The following is a 22,497-nucleotide window of genomic DNA, read 5'->3' on the forward strand; positions in this document are numbered from 1 at the left end:
TCAAAATATTACAACTCAGAATGGCATGATTGTTGATCAATAACAACAGACATCAGCTGTAAGATGAAGCAGAATTCTACAGGCCCACTCGTCTGCTAGGTATTACCTCTACAGGTGCTGGGCAATGGGACAGATGCCAGCGAGCCTGGAATAGGGCTCAGATCAGTACGGGAGCATTCAAGAGACTTAGGGCAGTAGCTATTCACCAATCCAGTATCTTAACCATGTTTACAACTGTACTAATGCATAACTGCTGAAAATTAGTCTGTCCTAAGGAAAGAGAGAAATTGCACACTTTGGATCTAAGAACAACCTTGGCAGTAAGAAAAGCAGAAAAATTCTGAGTATGGTTTGGTGTTTGTTGTCAAATTCATTTCCCTGCGGTCTTACAAGGAGTGTTAAGTTATGAGTCAAGTCTTAGGTCATACTTGCCTTGGATATTCTCCCTCCCTCATTGTCTCTACCTCACTTTAGTAAGCCTTTAAGGTCTTTGGGAGTTTGGAAATGTTGATATGTGATGTTTTCCACGCCCATTGTTGTTACACTAATCTAGGACCTTATTATTTTATGACTTGATTGATTCTGTAACCTCCATATGTATAACTCTTCTTCTAGGTTACTCCACATTTGGTGATTTCTGTTCACAGATTCCAAATTAATATCCCTCTAACATAGCTTCAATCAATCACACCACTTTCCTGCTCAGAAATCTCCAAATGCCTGCAGTTAGCTGTTAACCAAAGGCCATCTCTGCAGCCTGGAATTCAAGTCCTAGTACAATCTAGTTCCTACTCCCAAACTTTCTGGCCCAGAACGCCACTATGTTCATAGATTTAGCCCATTCACGCATCCATACAAGCTACTGCTAATATCCATCACAGGACATTCTATTCTGCACAGTGGTATCTCCTATTTATAACTGTCCAAATCCTGTCATTCAAACCCAAAGCAAATCCCATCACCTCCATAACCAAAAGTGAATATTTTTAGAATATCTATAGCATTTTGTATATCATATTATATATGTTGGATCATTTTAATTTTCATTTAATTTCAGTTACTTAGAACTGGACTAACCATAATGTTTTGTTCATGACACACATTCTGACTTCTGAATAGTTATTAGATGGCTCCATTTCATAATAAGCTACTTTAAGGCAAGTACTGGGCAACAATCATATCTTCCAAAATAGCTGAAAGATACTCGATAATTAAAAGAGTCAATGGATAGAGTTAAATGACTCCCTCTTGTAGTTTCCATAAACCCCCATTTAGAATGAGCTGTCCCACCTGGCATTCATTCTGATATCTGTGTGGTCTTGTCTACTGCACTTCGAAGTAGTCCACTCATCTAGCAATGTTTTCCTTCCATCTTCCCACATTAAAATGTTTGGATTGTTTTCTGAATAAACCATATGTAAATAAAATTGTAAGTATTTTACTCTGGCCACTGCAACGCTTTCAACACGTTAAATTTCACTGTGTCACCACCTTTCTCCCATTTCACCCATTAATGTAGGGTGTGGTGCAAAGGATCAAGTGAGAATCCTTGGAAGAGAGTTCTGGTAATTATTACTGGCTCTGACACTGTCTGCCCTTCTCTGCGTTATATAACCAATTAAAGAACTGGTTTTTCCATTACGATACCATGGCTGATCATGTTTGTAACCATCTAGTTGTAACGCTAAAATTTCACAACCCTCTGCAGGGATGAGAAGGATATGACAGGTAACAGGATACTGGGGATCGAGAATAAGACAGAGTTCCACCTGCACCCTGACAGACATTGTAGTCTTACACAGATGATTAAAAGGGGCAAAGTACCATGTTATGTGAGAACACATAAGAGAGGCATTACCTAGACATGAAGCAGTCGGTCAAAGTGATTTCAGAGTGAGACCAGAACCATGCACAAAAGGGAGAAGTGTACACGTAGGGGGACAGCATTTAAAACAGAGGGACCAACACGTGCGGGCCCAGAGGCAGGAGAGAGCATGCTTGAAAACACAAGCATTCACTCTGGCTGGAGTACAGACGGGTGAGGCTAGAAAAGTAAGTGGGTGCCAAAACCACGAAGAATGGATAGGCCACATTCAAAAGCTAGGAGTTTATCCTTACAACGGTGAGAACGGGGAAAATGCTCAAGTTAAGGTATGTGACAAGATCACTCTGGGTGACTTCTGGAGAATTATTTTGAAGGACAATAACATTTCATTCTCAAACACATGTTGATTCTGCCACTCCTATTTTTTCCTATATGTAAGGATCATTTCAGAACTTTAAGTTATGATGAATGATTTTTTTTTTGCCTACTTGCAAAAAATCAAAATTTCATAACTTTTTCTAAAACTGTTATCCTTTATTTATTGGTCATTAGTTTTTTTTTCCATTTTACTTTTGGTTTCAATAGAAATAAAAGTCATCATTGGGCATAAGATGTGAGAAAAAGAGACATCACTGCTTCCACAAAAGGTGTGCCTAGTTAAGTTAACAGATAGAAAGCAATACCACTGTTGAATCCATAAACCCAACATGGAAAAATCTGTCACCAGAGAAGATATGATGACACAAAAAGTAGAAGAATCTGTTTCTGAGAAGATGGAGTAGATGTACTTTTTCTTAGTCTTCCTGGTAAGTACAACTAAAAACCCTGAATGTTATATATAAAATAAACATAAAATGACACTAATAAAAAGGCAGACTAGCTAGGGATCTTAAGAACCAAAGCCCAACAGGGTAGTGAATTCCATGGGATTCCTTTTTCCTCACACATTCCAGACTTAGGGCCAGAGTAGTTAGCCATTCAAAACACCAATGGGAATGGACAAAAACTCCAAAACAATAAAATACTGCTCTCTCTGGCCAAAGGATGAAGAAATGGCAGTTAGGACACTTTAGGACAAGAACCAGTCAACTCCTCTAGCCCACACACCACAGAAAAACTGTGGCCCAGTGTAGCCATACCACGCAGAGACCAAGTGGGAAGTCTAGATTTTTTTCTCTTGCAAAGCTCTAGCAAGGCACCCCAACACCTCTGCCAGAGTGGTATCAGTGACGGCCAAGTAGAGAGGTGGATCTTGCATGCCAAGGGAGGTGACAGTGGTGAGGGCTGTGTCTCACTTCCACACTCACCAGGAAGTAGCAAAGGGGTCTTCCCTCACGCCCTGTGGAGTGGTATCAGAGCTGGCCCATGAAGAGTCAGAACTTTCATCACCACCAAGCAGCAAAGAGGTCTCCTCTTTGTAGTGTCTGGGAGGTCATGCAAGGAGCAATAAGGAAACCTTCCTAGAACCAAAAATTCCATCCACATCCAGCAGTAATGAGGATCCCCCTCACATACACATATCAGTGTCAGTGGGGGCAAAATGAGGGTTATAGCATCTCACTATGCTCAATTGGCAGGAATAAGGCAATGCTCCTCATCCCTCTTTCTCTGCTGAGGGAATGATTACATAACATTCTTGAGATGACAAAATTATAGAAATGGAGAACAGATAAGAATTTGCAAGAGGTGAAAGTGAGGACAACTAGGAGCAGAAGGGCAGTGTCTGGGTTCTAAAAGAGCACATTATGAATCCTTGTGGTTTCCATCTTGATTGCATCCATGTCAATATGTGCAGTGTGATACTACACGATAATTTTTTTTTAAAGATTTTATTTATTTGACAGAGAGAAATCACAAGTAGGACAAGTAGGTGGAGGGGCAGGCAGAGAGAGAGGAAGGGAAGCAGGCCCCCTGCTGAGCAGAGAGCCCGATGTGGGACTCAATCCCAGGACCCTGAGATCATGACCTGAGCCAAAGGCAGCGACTTAACCCACTGAGCCACCCAGGCGCCCCACTACACGATAATTTTGCAAGATGTTATCACTGGAAGGATCGAGGAAAATTATATATGGGATCATTCTGTATTATTTCTTAAAACTACACCTAACAATCTGAAGGTTTTGAAGGGGCGGGGGGTGGGAGGTCGGGGTACCAGGTGGTGGGTATTATAGAGGGCACCGATTGCATGGAGCACTAGGTGTGGTACAAAAACAATGAATAATGTTATGCTGAAAATAAATTTTTAAAAAATTTAAAAATAAATAAATAAATAAATAACAATAATGTTATGCTGAAAATAAATTTTAAAAAAATTTAAAAATAAATAAATAAATAAATAACAAAAAAACTACATGTGACACTACAATTATCTCAAAAGGAAAAAAATGTGGTAAAAATTCAAGAGCAAAAGGAAAAGAAGCAAAATTTCAAGGTGCATCTGAAAATATCCAAGATGGAGAAAATGGATTTTGGAGTGTGGAGTACCTAAGGTCACCATGCAGGTGTGGTTGGCTGGTGGCCAGGGATGTTTCTTCATGTCTAACTACTGCTTTACAGGTACCTTGAACCATGAAACACAGTATGATGAAGATGGTACATGAGTATTGGGACGATTGGAAATTGCTATTCCTCCTGCACAAATTCATAAATGGACCTTCTTATTTACATAACAGTTTCAATGAAATTTTATAGTTCCTCATGAGGGTCACACAATTCTCTTTCAAATTATTCTTAGGAAATATATATTTATATTTTTATTACTGTGAATGGGATGCCATAAGATTTTTTAAACTTAATGTTCCTGCATAAAAATTTATTGATTTTGAAGTATTTCTCTTATCACATTATAAATCTATTAATTCTAGTAATCACTAGAATTTATTTCTCTGTATTTTCTAGGTTAAGAATAATACTGTATACCACAGTAAAACAACTCTTTTTGTTTAGAATATTAAATATTGATGGTAAAACAATAAACTTGCTTTATTAATGTTTATAGTTGTTTGCAGTATTTCACATATAAAGTGCATTTGATTAATTTTTTTCTTATCACTTGTTTCATGGTCCATATTTTCATATATCTGCTTCCATATTTTGCCAAAATTTTTTTTTAAGATTTTATTTATTCATTTGACAGAGAGAGACACAGCTATCGAGGGAACAGAAGTAGGGGCAGTGGGAGAGAGAGAAGCAGGCTTCCTGTGAGCAGGGAGCCCAATGTGGGGCTTGATCCCAGAACCCCGGGATCATGACCTGAGCCCAAGGCAGAAGCTTAATGACTGAGCCACCCAGATGCCCAACAAAATTTCTAAATTTCAAGTTTTAAGCGAAATTTTCCTAACTACTAACATTACGCTACATGCAGTAATAATGGTTTGCTTTATGTATTTGTTAAATGATTGCTTAAATGGTAAAAATCCACAATATCCTGGTTAAGTGACTGCTTTAATGGTAAAAATGCACAATATCCTGGCATACTATATCTTGCAGTGTTATATGCATTAAAATCCTTTTCCAAACCATCAGTCATCAATACATACAAATAGATTTACATACACACACATGCACACACACAACACACACACACACACACAAACACGCGGGAGCACACCAGTGACACAGTTTTATGAGTAGGTTTAGAAAATAATGTCAATAATTAGATAACATGAAAGAGATAAAATGTGTTATTAGCCACTTCCTATGTTGAACTCAGCCTTCCAGATGGCCCGCTTTGATTCTAAGCCAGTGTTTCTCAGGGTCAGTAGACTTGTTCACCTTCACTTCTCCAAAAAAGGAATGGAAAATTCCCAGGAAGTTGGGAACCAAGCAGAGTTTCCATATGCTGTGTTCTAGTATCTGAACATGCAGTGTGCTTTATTATCTCTTTACTCATTCATTCTTCACTCCAAGTTTACTAATGCTTACTCCAAGTCCCTGTGCCATGTCTCAGAGGCTATTAAAAAAGAAAGAGACGTGGATGTAATCCTGCCCTAAAGGGATTCACGGAGTATTGAAGAAGAAAAACTCACCCCAAATGATCATACTGTATAGTGTTTTAACAGAAAGAAGATACTGAAGAAAACCAAAGACTTTAGCTTTAACTCACTGCTACAGCAATGAATCTACGGAAGAAGGGATAAAAGGGAAAGTTTCATAAGAAAAGTGAATTTGTTGTGAATCCTGAAGTACTGTCAAGAAAGGGACAGACAAGATGTGGAATATTCTAGGCAAAGGTGACAAGGCACGGAACCATGAAAGGCGGTGAAGTGGCGGAAGAGCCACAGCAATTTGTGGCAGCCGGAGCAGAAGATGCTTCCGTGATCATAATTAAGAGATAACTTAACCCTAGTAGAATCACATGGCTTTGATATTCTCTCTAAAACTTTACAAAGAGAAATGGTAATGCTTTTTTGATCTTATGCTAAAGCATGAACTCAGTTTGTCCCTACAGAACATGGTTTCTCAAGCTCAGTACTACGGGCATTTGGAACTTGCTGGTGACTGTTTAGTGTACTGTAGGATATTCAGCAGCGTCCCTGGCCCCTAGCCACTAGATGACAGGAGCTCCTTCCAGCTGTGACAACTAATATTGTCTCCAGACATTGCCAAAAATCCCATGGGGAGCAAAATAGCTCCCTATTGAGAACCACACAGGTAGAGAGTCTAATAATTTAAATTCATCAAGCACTTATTATAAGCCAAGCATCCTAGCAAGCTTTCTGCACACATTAACTTATTTTATTTTTATGACCATCCTGCTATTATTAAGCCCAATGCATAGACTAGAAAACTGAGGTCCACAGAGGTCAAAGAACTTGCCCAGAAAAACACAGTAAGTGACAGAACTAGGATTCATGAATAGAATTCATGCTGATAACTGCAGTCGATGACTATACATACATAGATATACACACGTGTGTATATATATATGATAAGATATATCAATCTTACGACCACCAGCATTTAGCATACTACATGGCATATCATAATTTCCCTGTGTTTGGCTTTCTGCAGCTTGGGCCATCATTCTCAAATCGCTCACACTGGCTAGTCATCTAACATTTAGTATGCACCAAACCTTGTACAGAGTCCACAGAACCAAACATATGGGATGCTAAACTACAACTCAGAAGCAACAGTTCACCTTAAATATAACCTGGAAAGAGCAGCAAAATATTTCTGGATCATTTCTTTGATGGATAATGACCGTGCAATGAGTGTTAACGGATGGACTGTGGGCAGTATAATGGCTCAGAGGCAGCACAAGTACTGGGATCCGAGACAGCTGGGTCTGCATGCTAAAGTCTTTACAGTTGAGTGACATTAGGGAAACCTTAAATTCTCGAACACTGTTTCCTCTTCTGCAAAATGAGGAACCTAAGTAGACAAAAACTTTGCAAGAGCCATGTAGTTACGGCATGAATCATTTTGAGAAACAATTTTCAGAACCTCAGCATTGCCAGGGACTCCTACCTAAGGTGATGTACCAGAGAAAGCATCTAGAGCACTTTTTGCAACTGCCCTTCATTCATTTTTCAAAAGAAATGTGTGTTTTTCATCCCTTCTAAGTCTTACTAGGGTACACTGTCCCAAGGCAGCAAAGCTCCAGCATGACTCAAAATCTTGATACCTGGAGACCTTCCTTTAATTAAGGTACAATAAGCAAGTCCTCTAAAAAATGTTCCCTGTTTTACACATACTTAAGTTAAATATCATTCTGTATTTCCCGACATTGTAAATGGAGTATTTTGGTTCATTTCTGGGATGTCCTGAATTCAGAAATATTGTAGGCTGGGAGAGTGGGAACAAAGGTGTTGTTCACTTATCACCTCTTCTTTTCAACTTCCTGACTAGTGTCAAAGAATATGTCACTTCTTCAGAGGAGTCTGATGAGGGCAAAGCAAGGGAGACAATCTCCATGGGAAATACGGAAGGTGGCAGCTACATATTCTATCCAGCTGAGAAACTCAAGAGCAGGCTCTCTGCCTTATTTACCAACTATGGAAATCTAAAATACTATGTTGGCCACCGGAATCTGCATTAGCTTATTGAGGCTTTTTATCTCAGAAAATAAGTCTGATTTGGAAAATAGATTTAACTGTGTGAAATATTTTCACAAATAAGTTATATATAGATATTTGTCCATAGATAAATAAGCTGAATCTATAGCTCCAAGATTTTGGTAAGGATATATTAATGCACATTCTAAAATAAAATAATTTTATCGGAAGCTACTGGACTGTTAAAGGTTTATTAAAATTTGTATTGCTTTGATTTTCCCAGATATGATTAGATTAAACAAAGCGCTTCCATGTGAAATAGTAATGGGTAGTCTTTTAACGTGTCCTAGCAAAGTTCCTTTGGGGGACTTCCGAGAAACTTGTGAAAAAAATGAATGATTATAATGATTGTAGTGATTGGGTAATATGTCCTTTTGCAAGTCAAAAGTATTTCAATTCTTCAATTTCAATAAAATTGGAAAAGGACTTAAGGGAACAGTCAGCTAATAGATCAACTGCAATATTTTTTTTGATGATGGATAACTCATGTTATTTTTGGCACATAACTCAGGAGGAACTCAAAGAACTGAGTGATGTCAACATAACACAACTCTTTCAAGCCCAATCTACATATTTGTGTGAAGGAGGTTTTCAGCACGAAAACCTATAAAAGTGAAAAATAGAAATGGAATGATGTTGTATGCTCTCTTACTCTAATAATAGAAGTCCATGGACACGTGAATTAATCATGATCCATCTCACAAAGACATGAGTCTCCAACAGCAGCTTATTTCTACAGGTAGTATCAAAAGGAATATTATCTTTGACAAATTTTATACAAATAACACTTATAATAACTCAATCGAACAGCAATTCTGGGTCACAGAAAATTTATAAATTTCATATGTCCATATATGTCCATAATTTTTGTGGCAGAGAAGCAGAATTCTGTGATTCATAAAAGGCTTTAAAGTATAAAAATACACTGCATTTCAATGAGGTAGTACAAGTAGAATGGACAAGCTCTAAGAAAACAAGAAACCATGCATAGTTTCTGCATTGAAAAAAGCTGCTTCATAAAGGGATTACTACTAGAAAGAATCAAATTTGTTATAATATTTAGATTTCAATGGGTACATTTAAAAGTGATATCATAGTTTTATTTTAGAAGTCAATACAGGGGCACCTGGGTGGCTCAGTCGGTTAAGCATCTGCCTTTGGCTCAGGTCATGATCCCAAAACCCTCGGATCGAGTCCCACATCAGGCTCCCTGCTCAGCGGGGATCCTGCTTCTCCCTCTCCCTCTGCCTGCCATTCCCCATTTGTGCTCTCACATCTCTCTCTGTCAAATAAATAAATACAATCTTTTAAAAAAAAAAGTCAATACGGTATTACGGAAATACCATCTATTAAAATCTTGCTGAAAATTTTCCAACAGCTACTTTCGACAAGGGGTATATGGGTTTTCAATTTTTTAGGGGTTACATGAGCAAAATATTTAATGACTATCAATTAGCAGATGTTAAATGTTTTCCTTTTCATTGTTGTTGGAGTTAAGGGGCCAGGGAATAGAAGGAAAAAGGTAAGATTTCATAAAGATATCATAACAGGAATTAGTTATAATCTTTATTTTGACATTTTAGAATACTGGATATATTTTTATGAGTATTTCTAAAAAAAAAAAAAAATACAACATACTGACTTGGGGAGGCTCAGGTTTAAAATGGCAATAGAAGAGGATCTTAAGCTCACCTTGCCCCAAAGTCATATCACCTCTGTGGCTATATATGGAACAACTTCCTCTAAAAACAATCTAAAGACTGAGCAAGCCCTATGCATCAGACCCACACCAAGGCAAGTAGAAGAGTCTAAGACACAATCCTACCGTAAACCCCATCCCTACCTGGAGTGACCCACCACTGTGAGGAAATGCAAAGCCCCGAGATTCTCCCTAAGGAGGGAAAGGTTTGAACCCCACATCAGGCACCTGAACTCCCAAGACCTACACCTGATTGATGAGCCCCAGAAACATCTAGTTTTGAAAACCAACCAGACCAAAGGCTCACATCCATAGCTGCACAGGCTGTAACCAACAGAGAAGCAGCTCTCATGAGGCTCTTACTGCTCCCTCGCCCCCACTCAGCTGGAGCAGCCCATCCAGGGGCTCCCAGACTTCATGGGATGAGGCCTGTTTGCCATCCTTACAGGGCCAACCTGAGGGCAGTCATCTCAGGCAGCTCACAGCTGGGAGCCTGCTGGCTGGCGGGCACCATCTTCACACTTGCTCTAGTTGCTGGGCACCATCTTATTCGTTTGTTTTAAACACTAGGCTTTTTTCCCTTTTTCCCAGCAGGAACCATCTGTACACAATCCCTCTGCCATACTCTACAGTGGCAGCATCTCCCATCTGGTGCCCTGGCTTTGCAGCTGCGGCCTAGAGGGTACCCCTTGATCCCCTGGCTTTGGTGGCCCGGGGCTGGTGCTCCTGGGTCCTACATATGGTACCAATGGGAGAGAGAGTCTTGGGTAGGCTACCACCCCAGGGCACCACACAGACAGCAGACTGAAAGACACCCTCTTGTCTTTCTTTCAAAGAGGACTGCTGCCTATCCTGGAGCTTGGCCTGCAGGCGTAGGTCTCAGGTTTGGCACACAGAGGCCTTCTGCTTTGAAGGAATGGAGGCAAGTGGATGCTACCTTGGAACTTTCCTTCAGCCTCCTGACAGCCACCAATATCTCCCTCGAAAGAGCTTACATACTCCACTGGAGCCTCAATTTTTACCACTGCCCCCGAGGGGACACTTCCAGATCCCCTGGCTCTGGAGGTGGGCAGGGTGTCTATGAGCATTCCCACAAGACTATACATATTTGCATACTTTAAAAACTGCCTGAAGGTCTGGCTTCTAACCAGCCTGCAGTCAGATGCTATCTTAGCCCTACCCTTTGGGACACGCTCAGGTCTTGGCGCACCCTCAACAACTGGGAGCCACTAACAATAAAAGCGGCTGCTTGGACAATCACAAAGTTTTGAGAGACAACCAGAGTTAAGGTTCATCTCCTACATGAGGTCATTCCTTCAAGACTGGGAGAGGTGGCTGTTGTATCTACGGCACAGAAACCAACACAGAGTCAAGAAAAATAGAGAAACAGAGGAATATGTGTCAAACAAAAGAACAATGTAAGACCTCGGGGGGGGGGCCTTGATGAGATGGGGATAACTAACTTACCTGATATAGTTCAAAGTAATGGGTCCTAAAGATGCTCCCCGAGCCCAGGAGGAGACTGGAAGAGCACGGCGAGAACGTCAACAGAGAGACAGAAGAACGTACCTAAGAAAAGGGTGCCTGGGTGGCTCAGTACCTTAAGTGGCTGACTCTTGATTTAGGTTCAGGTTATGGGATCAAGCCCTGAGTTGGGCTCCATGCTGGGAGTGGAGCCTGCCTCCGATTCTCTTTCCCCTGCTCCTCCCTGCCCCACAGGCTTGTTCTCTCTCTCTCTCTCTCTCTCTTTCTAGAAAAGGAAAGGACCAAATAAAAATCACAGAGCTGAAGAATGTAATAATTGGACTGAAAATAAAATTTACTGACTTTGGAATTTGGTGATGTTTCACACCTGTGGTTAAATGCATCTGATTCTATGCATTTTCCTGTTACAAAATCAGGACACCACCAGGACCTTACTCAGTGGAAAACCGAACAAACTAGCCTACTCTAGGCAACAGTTACCCATCCCCCTCCCGAAGTTGATGGTAACCAGTGTCAACCTGCTAAGAATATTCCCTCATAAAAAGCATATAGGAATATGTTGTACAGATTCCTTATACCTTACATATCCATTATCAGGCACCGCTGGGGATTTTTGGGGGGGAGGGGGAGCTAAGCTCAGAGAACAAGATTGCCAAATGTTTTGGTTTCCATTCAAGAATTTCTAGAGCTCTCTGTCCTCTCTCTTTCCAAAGAAATGACATAATATTTAGACAGGAAAATGTCTGTGCGCAGCACAGGGGTGGGGATTCCTGTGCATATATTTACATGTATGAGATACTTCCACACAAATATTTTAGTGTTTCTATTTCTATAGTGTATCCTCCTTTTATGAAAAATAATACAACTGGGGCTGTCGCTCGTTATCCAGCCCTCAGCCTTGGCCCTCCTCCAGCTATAATTTTCAATCTGCAGATTGTTCCAAATTCACTGAAATGGAGTCAATGTCTGCAAAGAAGCAGTGTCCTCAAGATGCCTATTGTCTTCATACTCTGCATCTCTCAAATCCCTTCAGGGGAAAGCTTAGAACATCTGCCATTGCTTGGATTTACAACAAGAGTTCACTGGCTGTTCACAACTGATGCGATGATCTAGTCATCTAAAAATGACTACTCCAGGATATCGACCATACCCTGAATTTGATTTATTGTTGACAAGGTTTAGCCCAATGTAAATATTTTACATTAAAAAAAGGCATTCTTAAAAATTTCTTCCCATGTGCCTTTGGGCTAGGGATCCTGTGGTGCCGAAAGCAGACAAGGAATCCATGCTTTTGCCTGAGATTTCAATTATGAGTTCTCATCCATTTAAGATTCTGGTATTAAACTTGCCCTCGTACCTACATCCTTCCTCTGGAGTACTGAGGGTAGACAGTACTGAAGGTAGGCAGGGGGCACACATCATGAATTTGTCCGTGCCCATTAGAGTCTCTAGTGATGAAGTAGGACAAAGACAATAGTTGGGTGTGGTGGGGAAGGGAACCAGAAGAAGCACAAAAAAAGTCTGAGGAATGAAATAGCATGATACTTGGTGGAAACTATAACTAGTTCCAGCTTTTAGCTCAAAGGGTAAAGACAGGCCAACTCAGGCAAAGCCTTTATGCCATGCTGAGAAGCTTGAAGTTTATTCTATGAATGACTCATAACTAAAAAACACTGAGAAGATCTACATCTTATATAACTCATCTTCTTCTTTTCCTTCCTAGTATTTGGTTAAAACATATGAGGCTGCTAATTAATATTGATGACCTCATAAAGGCAAAACTAATACTTAACAAAATCTGAAATTGTATTTTTAATTGTGCATTCATTTGTTAAATGTCTATCTCTATGGCCAGATGGTAGGCTCTAGAGCCAGACAACCTGGGTTTACCTCCCAGGTCTATTAGCTGACTCGGGACTAGTTCTCCAGCTCCCAGACTTTAAGGTGGAGCAACACTCCAAAGAGTTACTACAAACATTGAGTTAATACATATCAATGTTTGGGAAAGGGCCTGGAATATCATAAGTGCCCTTTAAATATTAATAAATTATTATAGTTATTATTGTGGTCATCCTCATCTCATCTGTATCACTGTCCAAATGCCAATGTCAAAGATGCAGGATGAAGAAAGGAATGCTAGAGCTAGAAATGGAAGTAACACCTTCTTTTCATTAGACTCCACACTTCTGTAGTACAGTTCCCTTGACTGAAGTTCACCTAAGGGAACATTTTCTCAACCCTTTAAATGTGGACATGCTGTGTTAAAATTCCACACCTGAGGGGTGCCTGGTGGCTCAGTCGGTTGGGCCTCTGGCTTCGGTTTACGTCATGATCTCAGGGTCCTGGGATAGCCCCGAATCCTGAGTCAGGCTCCCCGCCCAGCGGGGAGTCTGTTTCTCCCTCTTCCCCTTCCCTTACTCGTGCTCATTCTCTTTCTCTCACTCTTTCAAATAAACCAATAAAATCTTTTATAAAAATTCCATACCTGAATTTCTGAATCATACAAAATATTTATAGTAAATGAAACGGAGTCATTTTCATCAGTAAAAAAAAAAAAAAAAAACAAAACTGAGGTTTTTTTTAAAAAAACAAAATATCATAAGCCTTTTATAAAACAACAACAAAAAAGGATTGATATGCAAGTGTTCCTGGCCTTTCTCCCTTTGTGGTTCCCCAGAGGGTGATGCAGACTCAAGAGGAAAGAGTGAGAAGGGTAAGGAGTTTGAGTTAGGGCTTGGAAGTCACAACTGTGCTTGAGAGAGAGAGAAAGAGAGAGAGTGTGTAGAGAGGAATTTGAAGAGATAAGTGCAGAAGAGTTATGGTTTCTAAGGGAAAGGATGATGAGGAAAGTGGGATTTTAAGAATTGCTGTGGTCTATATATCCCTGTTCTGGAGTTAGAAAAAATCAAGAAAAGGACTTACAATATTTTGAAATTTATTTTGATTGCTGTACTGGATTTCTTTTATTGCAATGCTCCCCCCTGAGACTGGACTGTCTGGGGGAATGGATCTTTAAGTATTACAATTATATTTTGGATTCTCTTTCCCTAGAAGAGTTTTTAGTGTTACCAGAACTTCTGTCAAATATGGTTTTTATGGTCAGCCCTCTTATACAAAGGAAAAAAGCAACATTCTACCTTGGATTATCTATTTATTATATGGTCCTCACCTCTGTAAAACCGATCAGCACACACTCTCCAAGACCACCAGCTAAAAGCATGTGATTATTTTGAAATGAACTCAAGTTTTGAGCCAACAGAAATTAAAAACCAGTTCAAGCACATTAAGAAATGTCTCATAAAACTGAACTCTTTTGACAAAGTACTACTTGTTAGTAACTGCTAATGAATGTCTTCGAGCGTGCATTCAAGTTAAAATGTTCAGGCTATGGAACGGATCTGCAATGATTAAAATCTTTTTGTGCATCAAGGTCTTGTCCTTGAAGCAGCTGCTTACCATAGCTGTGGTGCTCAGGCCATTTCAAGTCTTGGACAGGGCTGAGCAAAGTCATTGTTTGAGAACCCAGGCAACCCTGATTGCCAATCACCCAGAACAAGTAGGGAAAAAGAGAAGAGCTTAGTGATACCACAGTCATCAGCTTTCTTTGCAGTCTCACAGCACCAGGGGAGACTAAAATAAGGGAAAGACCCTATGGAGCTAGGAGGCCTGGATTCTGCTTCAGCTTGGCCACTTACTTCCCATATGATCATGGGTAGAGTTTCTGCATCTCCCAAGTGAGCAAAGCCCTTACAGCTAGCTCCAGCATTCCTGTCTATGAAATTGATAAATACAATTTACCTCAGGATATTTTCTCCCTAATCAAAGCAACCAAGCTCCACTTTCTTCAACATCCAGTGGTGTATTATCCCACTGCCTTCTCTCACTCGGTATTCTTGATTTTCACTGGAGACTCATCAGGTCAAAATTTATACCGGGGGTGCACGGGTGGCTCAGTCACTTAAGCGTCCAACTCCTGATTTCAGCTCAGGTCATGATTTCAGAGTTGTGGGACTGAGCCCTGTGCCAGGCTCTGTGCAGAGTGTGGAGCCTGGTTGGGATCCTCTCTTCCCCTCTCCCTTTGCCCTCCCTGCACTCACGCATGTTCTCTCTCTCTCTCAAAACAAAACAAAACAAAACAAAACCCCAAAAAACAGAAAAAAAAACAAAAAACCAAAAACCCTGTATTCCACCTTTAGTAGGTGTAAGCCTTCTTGATGGCATTCTGCATGGACAGATCTTCCTTATCCTCTGTGGCAAAGTTTTATAAAATATATGAGGTCATTTATCTTCAAGTATCTCAAACGTGAGGTAACGACTTTAATATTCATTTCTTAACTTTCTCATAATAGTATGTAAATAATCTCACAATAATGGTTAATAATAAAAGTACCACTGATTAAGAATCGATGTGCCAGATACTATCGTAAGCAGTCTAAGTAATTCTCACAAGCTAAATATATATACACTTGCTATATATATATATGTATACACACATACACACATATCTATGATTTCTATATACAAAGATATATATGTATGTACATACATAAATCTGTACCTAGGTATATCTATCTATATACACCATTATTAAGCACATTTTACAGAAGAAACCAAGTCTCAGAAAAAACTAAGAGTCCAAAGCTTATCATTGGCAGAGATTGAATTTGAGCCAGATCTTCCTGTGTTTTTAAACACTCTGTGCACAGTTCAGTGTCTATGGTCTCTGAAAAGCGATGTATATAAGCTATTCTCAAAAATACAAAATAAGCAGTGTGATATCTTGAAATAACACAGAACTTGGAGAAAAGTGTCCTGGGTCCCTTTTGGGGTCCCGCTGATGACAGACATGCTGTCTTAAGAAAAGTATGCATCTTTCCTAAGACCTCAATTTCCTCTTGTTGAATGAGGGATTTCATGTAGATAAGCTCTAAGGGTTCTTCTGGCTCTAGAGAGGAATGATTTGGTTCTGAAGGGCACTGTTTCTACACTGAGGAAAAATACTCAGAATTCCAGTTCTTCAGAGCAAAAGGTTAACATCCTCTCCAGGAGCGAGAAAACAGCTCTCATCAAGGCACCTTCAGATCTTAGACGGATGATCTTAGTAGAGTCTTCCCTACAGTTCCTTCCTTAGAGCACGGGCCTTTCTACTCAATAGCACACATCATGGCTTGTGGTTACACACTGGCTTGTGTGTTCAGACTGTAGGTTCCCAGCAGGTGAGGACCATGTCTGCCTGCTCACTGTCAAATCCCTGCCTGGTGCCTAGCACAGGGCCTGACCTGAAAAACACGCTCAATAACATTGGTCAATGGAATAGATTTTAAAAGGGGCTCATAGCTTCTAGGTTTTTGGTACTGGATGACTTAGAGCTGATATTTCTTTTTGCCTTTCTTAAAGAATTTGGTAATGAATGAGTCCTTCATGCCATAGGAAAGATGTAATTAATTTCTTTTCTTAGCTCTTAGCATGTAGGAGAAGCCAGTGATGGGTGCAGTCTCCTACAAGTATACAAATCACAGCACACACCTTGAGGTTCCAGCATGCCTTTCCTAACCCTTAGCAATAAATACTAAAGGTGACAATGTGAATGTGTGTATGGATGCAACTATATCTCATTTAAATCTGCATGAAACGAAGTGGTAAGCTGAGGCTTACTCATTTAGGAGAAGGGGTGGATAAATGAATCCTTTTGTGCTTGGTGTTCTTGGCAAGAGCCAGCTGCAAAAGGACTTCTGTCCCCTCTCTGGGGCTCTGCTGCCAGGCCCACCCAACCTCACATATATTATAGACCGCTGTGCCTCTCAGCCTGGAATGTATGACCAGGAGCCGCCACAGCTACTTCAGGGGTAGTGGGTTTGTGAACTGCCCCCATCTCCCTGCCACTTATCCCTTGGGGTGTGAGATTACAGGGCTGGGGAGCAGGGGGAGCTACAGCCCAGCGTGGCTGAGGCTGTCGGGCAGCCACCTGGCAGTGGCTTGTTGGCAAGGAAGGGATCAGTCTACGACCACACGGAAAGCAGACTTGCTGACTACAGCATGCAGCAAAGAAAATGAGAGCTTCTGCCTGTGTCTGGTGGGCTAGGGTGGGAGGAGGGGAAAGGAGAGGGTGTTGGGGAGGGTGCCAAGCCGGGCTGTTGATGAAAGTGTGGGAAGATTCCAGGGGAGGCATTTTGCCAACTCAGAGGCAGTTGGGCTGATTTCTTTCCCCTTTTCTTCTGCTCAAATGAGAATTCCTGCTGGGTGGGGTAGGAGCAGAGCCAAGAAAGGAGTGATTTGCTGGGTGAGCACGGACGCTTGGACCTAGGAAGTATGTGTCTGCCCGCTGGGACCAGGGCCAGGGGAGGAAGGAGAAATTAAAGGAGGGGAACTGAGGGGCAACGGGAATAACGGAGAATAAAAGAAGAACACAAAAGGAAATGTCCTAGAAGGAGAAAACAGGAAAGAGAGACAGCAGGTCACGTAGACAGGGAAGAGACTCCTTTCTGTGCTGTTGAGCAGGCCTACCTACCTTCCAAATGTCAGAATAAAATAATGTTCATATGAAACAGGCAGCGAAAGACCACATGGTACAGTGTAAAGTAAACCAACTGCTCCTAAATTTTTCCTGGTGGCTGTTCATTTCCATGAGAATTACATTCTTCCCAAACAGCAATGCTGCCTTTTAGGTAAAACAGAACAAACAAAATGGTATCACAGAAAGCCCTATACCACTTCTAAAGATTAGGAGAATATTACTTAGAAGTATTTCCTAAAATATAATGTAAAACACCGGAGTCCTAAATTGCTCTTCTTGGCCTTGCTAATAAAATATTAGAAATATAAAGATCTTCTTGTGAGGAAATCTAGAGCAGGTAACTTGACAATGTTGATGTGGTAAATTCTACTGTGAAGTGATGTCACTTGAAGTAAGCTTTCTGATGTCCCTTTGCGGAGGCTTGTGAGGAGCTGAAAGGTCATCACACAAATGTTGCATTTTTTTGTGGCAATCCCACACATTCTTGCCTGAGAACCAGAATCCCACTAGCCTCAGTCTCCTACAGAGACTAAGGCATATTTTGGCTTAGGTGGCTATAGGACGGATCTGGTTATTGATCGATTATAACAGAAGACCCCAAATCTTCCTTTCCCAAATCTAGGAACATCAAGGCTTTATGAGGCCTTGCAAACTTCCTTTCCCCCTTTGGGACTTCAGTCACCACCTTGTAAACAAGCCCAGGATAGCTTGATAGCATCTGAGAGGCCCCCTAAAGACTAATCTCGTGTCATAGACAAAGTGGTTGTAGACCAGGTTCCAGCCAGCTGATCCCCAAATAGGTAGAAAAACCCAGCTAAGATCAGCGAGGCAGCCTACCCAACTTCTAGCTAATGACACGGTTTGAGTTGGCACAGCTGAGACTAAAGAAGCTGCCCAACTGACCCACAGATTCATGAACAATAATAAATACACGCACACATACATCAACCAACCAACCAACCAACCAATAAATAAATGTGTTAAGCCACTGAGATCGGAGAGCTTTTTTTACACAGCAGATAACTGATACAATTACACCCAAACTGTAAACTCACCTGTGCATTCGTACTGCAGACCTTTCCCATAATAGCCCTTCTCACAGATGCACTCAAACTGACCCGTGTGTGTCCCACATTTGCAGCTCGCCATGCGGTCACAGCACTCCTGGCCAGCTTCACACAGATACGAGCAATGGGACATATCCTCTTGAATAAAACTCCCAGAAGGCAGATCTGTTGATGACACAGGGTAATAAAAAACAAATTAGCAGCTCAATGGTACATTCTCCAGTTGTGAAAACTGAGGTGCAAATTGGAGAAAATAGCTTTTCATATCCGTCCAATTCCCAACGGCCTACCCCTCCCACCCAAATATGCAAGTGTGTCCTGCCCACGACCACAGGCTGGGACTTTGTTTCAGCCAGTGCAGTCACTTCAGGCTGGGACCTCCTCGTAAGCTCTCAAGGCCACACGGGGTCAGGCAGGAATTAAGCCCTTCGACGAGGAATCTCCAGATGCAGCAGGAAGTAATATAGTCAGTTCCCCAGGTCATTCTCCTGGCTTCCACACTAGCAGTGTTCCACTGCCACAATATGAGGTCAGGCAGCAGAACTAGATTTCCAAAACCCTTTTTCAAAAAGATAAATAAAATTATAATCTTGATCGCTGCATAAGGGTTTGGATTATGAGTTAATGGCTTAAGAACAGATTATCATCACTTCTATAGTTATTGGATGAAGACTTAGCAGCACCACACGAACTTAATAATAGAACCAGGAGATGGCTTCTTTCTCAGTGTTAAGTAACTTCTCATGTTTTATGTGACTGGAGATCATACTGATGACGTCAGCCATGTTCTGAAGTGAGGCATGCTGGAAAATCAGTAACTCAGGCAGGGTTGTTCAGAAAGTGACTTAACAGGGCAGGGTATGGTTGAATATCGATCCAGAATGGATGGCCTGGAATCAGGCAAATAATAAGTTTTGTTCACTCTGCTGAAGAAGTTCAGAAGTCTTAGTCCAAATCCCTGGGCAGGTGCTGGGCCCAGATAGAGTGATGGAACCCTCACAGGAATTCAAATGTGTGAGTCCGAGCAAGACACATGCACTGCAACAGAACACCCAGAAAGAAGACTGGTGATGGCCTCATTTATGCAACATCTGTGTCTATGTCTTAAGAGTCTGAACTATACACCAGGGGCAAAGTAAAGAGAGGATTCCAGCCACAAGGAAAAGAGGCTGGTATAATCAGGTACCCAATTAAAGCTCCATCTACGAGACTGTGGTATGGGTAGAGGTCTGCAACATGCACACTTAGCTCTGAGGCACTGGGCCACAGGATTGTCTGGAAGTAAAGTAATGTAGGACCAAGAAAGATCTAGCTACCAACACTGGTACACTGGCATCCAGGTCTGAGAGAGGTAAGTATACGTGTTACGCATGGGGAAAGCTATTATTCTGTAACCCAGGTCTACTGAGTATGGCCAGAAACATGGATGGTCTTGAGACCAAAAGTGGATCCATCCAAATTGAAAGTAGCTTCAGAGGACTTAAAGGCAGGGAATATGAGGCTCATTTCCTTTGAGTTGATCATGTCTTTGCAATAGGAAGAGGATCTTCCCTTACCAAATCTGGAAACCTGATCAGAGAATTATGTATTCTAGATATTTGCTTATTGTAATAAAAGTGATGCCTTTTAAAACTCTGTTGCAATACTGTAACCAAAAGAACACTCTGTCCCAACTCAGCTTCTGGGTCAACTTGGCATTAGGGTTCTATAAGGCTCCAATCCTACAAGCAGAAGGATGGTAGGACTGGAAATTAGTCTTGTAGAACATAGCAGGTAACACCCATGATTTCAGAATCCCAGCTAGTAACAGCCACCTGGCCTTCCCACTCAACATACCACTTTTCCCTGAGAAAAGGAGAAATAAAGGAAGCCCCACAGTTACTGAATTTCTGCCATGTGATAACACTACACTTAGTAATATTTAAATATTTTATTTAATCCTTTTGACAAAACCATATGGTATGCATTATAATATCTCCATTTTAAAAGCAGATGAAGTGAGGCTTGTAGACGTTAAATAAATTGCCTATGGTAAGAATAGTAGAGGATGGTTAATGAGGCCTGTGGATAATAAGCCCTCAGTAACTTTTCTAATCACTTTATATGTACTAATCCATTTAAGCCTTGCGACACTCCTATAGAGGAGGTTCTACTCTCATATCCTATTCAATTAACAAGAAACTTAAAGAGGGTAAAAGCTAAAGAATTTGCCAAAAGCCACTCCACAAGTAGGTGACTTAAATTTTTTGCTGTATCCATAGCTAGTCTGAGATCCTGCTCTTAAGCACTTCTCTTGGAACTATGATAGGGCTGATCTCCTTCTTACGAATATCACTAATTGCCTGAAACCTCATATGGCCATGATTTGCCCATGAACCTAAATCTTTCACATGGATACCTTCAAGGATCAAGCCTAACTCGATGCATGGTTTTGGTCTGAGGCTGGATTTCCTGTCAATCCTTCCCAATTTTACTTTCCTGGGGGGCTTACCAAGACACATGCCCATATGACGCCTGGAAGTCCATGTAACCTACACCACACAACTAAACACCCTTATAAATGGTGTAGAGCAAACTCTAATGAATAGGTTTACAGACTTCATTACTTGTTGGGGTAATGCTCTTCAACATATGCGTAAGCACATGAGTCTTCAGACCACCAGGTCAAGAAGTACGTGTTAAGTATTTATTGTCCCTTTATCTTCATGTGTATTTCTGGAAACACTCTGGTGAGATTCACTATGTCTGTCTCAGCACGTTTACTTCATTCTTCCAGAAGACTATAAATAGATCTAAGTCAAGGCTTCCTGCTCTGTGTGTGGCCTCAAAACACACCTAAATTCATTCCATTGATTCTAACAGTTCCAGGTGGGAGCATATGGACAGTCTAGTGAAAACCATTGTGGCTGTTACAAAACAAATAAAGCAAAACAAACACTCTTGTTGCAAGTCAGACTGTCACGTCTATTTATGAAGTTCAGCACATCTCCCAATACACCAAGGACACACGGGCACCATGCTCAGGGAAGACTTTACAGGGTTTGCTGTTACCCTCCAACAAGCTTCAAGCAGTAGGAGAGAAGGAACCCCCATTAAAATCATCATGTCATGCCACTGGGTTTGCCTCACCTTCGTGCAGTGCCCGGCGAGCTAAAGCCTCAAATTCTTCAAAACTGTGGAGCAGGTAGCAGTGCTCCTCCTTTGGGGTGGAAGCCATGTCATTCAGTTCTCGAATGTTCCCTTGCCATATGCCAAACGTGAAGATCTCCACTCCAAAATCTCGCAGAGATGCTGCAACTGGCCTGGGATCTCCCCCATTGGAATATCCGTCGGTAATGAGGAATATAACTTTTGTTGAGTTTTCTCTAGAGTGACGAAGAATTTGCTGTAATGAAATAAAGGAAGTTAGTATAAGTCTGCATTGTGTCAGCGTACTATGTGTTTCCCCTCTTATATAGAACAGCATTTGTGAAGATCATTAGCATGTCACGAGAGTGAAGAATAAACCCTGATCAATGAGAGTAAAACAGAAACAGACACAGACCAGCGCCTACGATGACCTTCTCAATGACCCACAAAAAACCCTAAAAGCACTTAAAATGTATCATTGTCATCAGTGACAGCATCCTCATCACCTTTGCGCACCTTGTTAATGAAGAGCAGCAAATGCTTATGGAATGAAATTTTATTCATATTATCATTTATTGTTATGTTATTTTTATGAATTTTCAGGTACTCGACAAATGAGAAAAATGTGAGTCCTATGTATCTATTTCCAAGTATATCCATCTAGCTCCCTATCTACCTACTTAGCTGAACCACCTCATGATCATATATCAAGTCTAATC

The 22,497-nt window shown here is 41.0% G+C and overlaps 1 protein-coding gene across 4 annotated transcripts in view; it reads right to left on the bottom strand.

Moving 5' to 3' along the window:
• Nucleotides 1-22,497, bottom strand: part of SVEP1 (sushi, von Willebrand factor type A, EGF and pentraxin domain containing 1) — a 178,145-nt gene that overhangs the window by 130,338 nt on the left and 25,310 nt on the right. For all 4 annotated transcript variants that reach the window (XM_045081687.1, XM_045081688.1, XM_045081686.1 and 1 more), the window contains exons 2-3: nucleotides 21,779-22,034; nucleotides 18,638-18,814 (exon numbers count right to left, since the gene is read on the bottom strand). In XM_045081687.1, the coding sequence (XP_044937622.1) occupies nucleotides 18,638-18,814; nucleotides 21,779-22,034 (433 nt within the window). The remainder of the gene's footprint in view (nucleotides 1-18,637; nucleotides 18,815-21,778; nucleotides 22,035-22,497) is intronic.

This window comes from Mustela putorius, unplaced genomic scaffold (genome assembly GCF_011764305.1).
Source record: "Mustela putorius furo isolate JIRA1106 unplaced genomic scaffold, ASM1176430v1.1 tig00000580_pilon_pilon_pilon, whole genome shotgun sequence".
Taxonomy (NCBI): Eukaryota; Metazoa; Chordata; class Mammalia; order Carnivora; family Mustelidae; genus Mustela; species Mustela putorius.